This window comes from Lactuca serriola, chromosome 1 (genome assembly GCF_051521515.1).
Source record: "Lactuca serriola cultivar US96UC23 chromosome 1, Lser_US96UC23_V15, whole genome shotgun sequence".
In the NCBI taxonomy this organism is placed as follows: domain Eukaryota; kingdom Viridiplantae; phylum Streptophyta; class Magnoliopsida; order Asterales; family Asteraceae; genus Lactuca; species Lactuca serriola.
Window position 1 is genome coordinate 110,753,036 of NC_136408.1, and position 6,275 is coordinate 110,759,310.

General features: G+C 33.7%; 1 protein-coding gene across 1 annotated transcript; it reads left to right on the plus strand.

The window, feature by feature from the left end:
* The first annotated feature begins 1,149 nt into the window (after positions 1-1,149).
* LOC145097303 (putative receptor-like protein kinase At5g24010) lies at positions 1,150-5,400 on the plus strand. Its single transcript, XM_079034845.1, has 3 exons — positions 1,150-2,167; positions 3,409-4,371; positions 5,070-5,400. Exons 1-3 carry the CDS (start codon positions 1,244-1,246, stop codon positions 5,124-5,126), a joined length of 1,944 nt encoding a protein of 647 aa, XP_078890971.1. The 5' UTR covers positions 1,150-1,243; the 3' UTR covers positions 5,127-5,400.
* Positions 5,401-6,275: the final 875 nt, after the last annotated feature.

Consider the following 6,275-nt stretch of genomic DNA (forward strand, 5'->3'; position numbering starts at 1 on the left):
TTTTTATACTTTTTATACTGTTTTTTTTTTTTTTTAATTTCAATGTTAAATACTGAAAAAATACAATTAGTAGCGACACAAGGTTATTAGTGGTGACATAAGGTATTAGCAGCGAAAGTCCATTAGCAGCGATGCATAGCAATAGCTACAAACTATGGAGCATTAGCGACGAAGTAACATCGGCGACCTTTTAGCAGTGACATCCTGGACTTTTAGCGGTGACACATGTCGCCGCTAATACTCTCCATTTTTGTAGGGAGCGCTTAGACAAAGAAGATCAAAAGAGAAAAGTATGTTAACCGTTTGGGAAGAAGAAGAGCGTCATTGATGGTAAATTTTTGACAGAAGAAGATGTCGTTGCATGGAACTTATGGCAAAACGAGACCTGAAGGAGAATAGCACCATATGTGTGGGTTGTTATGGTTGTATAGGTCATAACAATTAGCAAAACTACTTCATCGCCATCGGCGGCAGAGTGGAAATCAGTGATACCGTTTTGGTGAGTATTTGTGGTCAAATGGCTTCGCCGCTATTGCCGTCATCTCTGTAGGTTTGGTTGAGAACGTGTCCCAGCCGTTGGATCGATCAACAACAGAGATGGCTAGGATTTATTTTTGACGAATCAAACAGATCGCTGACCTGGGCATTAGGGACAACACCTTTAGCGCGGCGACAACAAGGGGCTTCATGTCGTTGTTAAATACGTTGCCCTTAATTCTCCTACTTCTTTGTAGTGTGAAGACAATTATGTAACAAAAGTTATTAACTCAGTATTTAATAAGGTCAATCTTCTTTACTGGTTAGCATACTTGGAGTTCGAATATTGAGCTTGTGTTTATTTTTATAAAAATGACGACCTTTTTATTTTGTAAAATCTATTCACATTGGACCTAGTTATATACTTTGGCTAGTCGAAAGCAAAATACACAGCTGTCGAGTGTATAAATACAGGTAGTTTGTTTGACAATAAAAGTTGACGTAGAATAATCAACAGATAATTAAAAAATAAAAATGTAACAGGATTAAAAATTATATTTTCACGACTTATATAAAAATTGTGTATTTAAAACGATATCATATAATAATCCTAGTTTCCTTATTAAAATAAAAAAGTATGATTGATTAACAATTTCAATGTTTGCTATTTGTACCCCAGAGCCGATCTCATCCTCCCAAAGCAAACTCAGTACGTTCATATTCGCAACCCAAACCATACATATTCAGCCACAAATATCACAAACAAATGTCTTCTTCGGGTATAAAGCGAACAATTCCAACCAGGGAGATCCTCAAAGCCACAGAGGGCTTCGCAAACCAAATTCCGGGAGGAGGTGGGGTATATGCGAGGGTCTACTTTGCAAAACTCGGTGAACAGTGGCAAAACCAAACCGCTGCTGTCAAACGCTTTATTCAAGGTGTTCACAAAGTAAAGGAAGAATTCAAAAACGAGCTTGAGGTGGTTTCAACACTCCACCATGAAAACATCATCGGCTTCATTGGCTACAATGATCAATACAATTCCATGATGTTAGTTTATGAATACGCTGTCAATAGAAGCCTTTACGATCATCTGGTAGACCCCATGAAGAGGATTTGGTTAACGTGGGGGATTCGTCTGAATATTTGCATAGATGCAGCAAAGGGTCTCAACTATCTTCATTCGGGTCTTGGGAAGGACAGAAGGGTAATTCACAGATCTGTGAACCCGACACATATATTGCTAGGTGAGTATATGGTAGCCAAAATTTCGGGTTTCAGGTTGTCACAATCAGGCCCCAGAAATAAGGTAGATGATACTCCAGTCGAGACAACTGTTGATCTGGGTGACAAATATTACTTAGATCCCATTTACAATGAAAGTCGCATCCCTACAACAAAATCAGACGTTTACTCGTTTGGAGTGCTACTTATTGAAATGGTGACTGGTAAGCTTGCTAAAGACACCATCACTGGTTTTGGTCCTCCACAAACACTCATAGATTGGATTCGTAGCAACTATGATGATGGACTAGATAAAATAGTCGATTATCATATTAAAGATCAAATTAAGATCGATTCTTTCCATGAGTTTAAGGAGCTCGCTTATGGATGCATTAGTTTGAACTCAAACGATCGCCCTACCATGCACCAGGTTATGAAGAGGCTTAAGGAAGCACAAAATATCCAAGTAAGTCTTTTCTTTCAAATTTAATGTCATCAATAGCTAAGAGGTCATAAATATTTTGTGATCTATCCGCTATGATGTAATATCACAAAAAATGGAAATTTCTTAGATATTTTACCTTTTAAAACTACAACACTAACCAAACAAGTTAAGAACAAGTCTATAACGGTAGGAATTCAGTACTCTTTGAATTAAACTTATAGAGTTTAATGCAAAGTTTAATGGTTTGATACATTATCGTTTTACCTACTATACAACTATACATTAATTTTCCTACAATGCATTGATCTCAATAGAGTTCTATATATATATATATATATATATATATATATATATATATATATATATATATATATATATATAGAGAGAGAGAGAGAGAGAGAGAGAGAGAGAGATAGGTTCAAATGTGGATTGACATCTATTCTGCGGACATGTGGACAATGGTATTTTGTGAAAATGATAAAGAAAATATGTTGTTTGATAATTAATATGAATACGTTCAATTTTATAAAATTATTATAATTGTTACGTGTTTTCACTAATTAAATCGTCTATAAGATTATTATAGATTTTTTTTAATTATTCTTATTATGCCAGAATGTTATCAGAATGTTAAATGAGTCGTATTCTGTAAAAATGAAAATAAATGAAAAACAATGCATAAGAACAAAAATGAATTACAATTAGTGAGAATCCATTAAAATAACAATAGTTCTATGAGATTGAACGTATTCACATTACTAAACAACATAATCTCTTAGTAATTCTCATAAAATAGCATTATCTACATGTCCACACAATATTTGTCCATCCACATTATAACCTAGCCCCATATATATATATATATATATATATATATATATATATATATATATATATATATATATATATATATATATATATAGGGCTAGGTTATAATGTGGATGGACAAATATTGTGCAGACGTGTGGACAAATATATATATATATATATATATATATATATATATATATATATATAATGTTTCGTTTTTCCGATTGAAAAGTTCAATGACCAATGAATTTTATATGTAATCTGTTGAATGTTAATTAAGTATGCCACCTTATTCAACTCTCCCATTAAACTATTCATTATGGATGCTCTGAATGCATTTAACATCTGAAGTAGTGGGATTTATTTGTTGAACTACTAGATTTGTCCTTTTCACATAAGAAAAACCGTGTCTTTAAGAAAATAAACTAGGTTGCATCTGTTTATACTCGCAGATCCATGGACCAACATTTACAAAAATCACTAAGCGTAGCCACAAATATGAACAACTAGAAAGTTGGTTAATTCCACTCAAAGAAATCAAGTTGGCAACCGGAAACTTCAATCCTATTACTCAGATTGGAGAAGGTGGATTTGGTAATGTCTACAAAGCACAACTCTCTGAACGCTGGGAAAACTGCACAGTGGCCATCAAACGTCTTGACCCAAAAAGTCACCAAGGAAAAAAGGAGTTCCTTACTGAGATTAAGTTGATTTCAACCTTCCGCCATCAAAACATCATTCCATTCGTTGGTTACTGTGATGAAGAGAAAGAGATGATCATAGTGTATGAGTATGCTAATAATGGTAGCCTTGATCATCATCTCCATGACCCCATCAAGAGGGGTCTCATAACATGGTCACAACGCCTCAAGATTTGCTTAGGAGCTGCAAATGGACTTGAATACCTCCACTCGGGTCAAGGTGACTTCACAAGAGTAATACACAGAGACATCAAGTGTGGAAACATACTCTTGGATGAAATAATGCATGCAAAAATTTGTGATTTTGGTTTGTCAAAAGAAGGGCCCAGAAATCAGCAACACACACAAATCTATACCAAAGCTTCGGGTACCAACTTCTATTTGGATCCTCTTTACCAAGAAAGTGGCATCCTCAGAAAAGAGTCTGACGTGTACTCATTCGGTGTTGTGTTGTTTGAAATATTGAGTGGGAGACCCGCATATAAGCCTACAAAGTTTGTTGATGGTAACCCACAATTTCTGATAAATCTTGTCAGACGTTACTATAACGATGAACCCGAGAAATTAATTGATCCGGCTATAAAAAATCAGGTTGATAGCCGATGTTTTAATATGTTCAAAGACCTTGCATATCAATGCATAAGTTTGGAGTCAGAGGAACGCCCTACCATGGAGACAATCATTGACACACTTGAAGATGCAATCGATTTTCAAGTAAGTTCGTTATTTATTGTTATTCATTTTTTGATGGAATTCTGTTTTCAAATCCAAGATAGAAAAGCATGAGGATAAGGCTATCTCCAATGGGAGTTCAATGGAGGGTTTAATGGGGAGTTTAATATCATTAAACTCAAAATTCCTGGGAAAGTGACTAGGATTCAATGGAATGGGGGGTTCAATCCCCATTGAACTCTATATTCTCTCTCCTCTCTCTCTCTCTCTCACACACACACACACACACATATATATATATATATATATAATTTTTTATTTTAATTTTTTAATTAATGTTAATTTTAATTGTAGTTTTTAATTTTTAATTTCATGCTAATTAATTTTTTAAAAATAATAATAAATAAAAAGAAAATGATAAATGATGTGACAATCCATTAAATTGTATAGAGTTTAATGGAGTGTAGAGTTTAATGAGTAAAGTTGTATAGTGAGTGGAATGTATATGTGTCAATCCATTGAACTCATATGAGTTCAATGCATTGGAGATGGTCTAAGTTGCTCTACTGTTTTTTCGTGATACGTTTTCAAAAAAAAGTCTCTACCTTATTACGAGCACCATAAATTATGTAAAGGCGTAACTTTGTTTAAGGGAGTTTAAAAATAATACACGGTTTCGCAATCTTGACTTGGGGTTATTTATATAAAAATGGTGATGATAGTTTGTTTTTGTTTTGCAGGATGAAAATAAAAATGATGTTGAGAAAGCAACTTTCGGCTGTTGTTGTTTGCAATGATGAATCCGGAGTAGAAAAGATACAAGTCGTTTAATTGTTTTTTTGGAATATTTCGAAAGCTTATCATCTAGAAAAGCGAGGCGGGTTACAGAGAAAGAAGAGAGCTCGTGATTAGGGTTTAAGTTTTTGGACAATGATTGCTATTGTAATGTACGCTAGGGCCTAAAATAAGTTATAGTAGATGGCTAATATAATCCGGTTTTGTAACCGGGGTCATATGCAGTCAAGTCATTTCCAAAACTCTAATAAAATCCAATTATACAGCGGAATCAAATCATGAATTTATCATATGATCTATATATGTTGCATAACAAGTAATTCCCCAAGATCTTCATATTTCTAATGGCTAACAAAAAATAGTATGGAATTATTTTGTTTTACTAGTGCCCAGTGGCATTTCCGGCCAACTCCACCACCTACAAGAAAAAAAATATTAACCAAAAGAGATTCCCATTGATTAGTAATTCAGATCGAATCTCAAACCAAGAAACATCCTTGTTAAGCTCAATGTCTTCATTTTGATGTAAATCTTTATAAATAAACGTCAATGTGCAAAATTCCTAAATTAAACATTTAGTTGATCACCGGATGATAAAATTTGAATCACCGGTTGCACGCATATGATTGAGGAACGAATCATCGTTGTACTTCAAGTTCCTAATTTCACTGATGTTTCAGTTACTCTTATTAACCTAAAAAAGGGACAAAACTTCATAAATGTTGGTATTTAGAAATCTGAAGTTTAGTCCTAAGTTTAAAAAATCTCATAGATGGTCCCTGTGTTTTCAAAACTTTTAACCAACGATCTTTTTTTTCCTAAATCTGTTAGCTTATGTACCCTAACTAAAGGGCATTTCCGTAGTTTCTCTATCACAAAGACCATTTATGAAGTTTTGTCTTAGAAAAAATAAATATAATTATTTAATATAGAAAGGATCTCTCTTTCTCTCTCTTGATGAACCTTCCAAAATCCATATAGATGTACAGATTTCAAGATTTTTTTTTCCGATTCACCCAAATTGTAAGCATACATGTGATATTTATATACGTTTTTTATTTAACATCAAAAACATCAATATGATTTCATAACCTTTTTGTCAATTTGTGAGTTTGTAACAAAGGCAAGCATTTTTCATCTTAGTATGATTT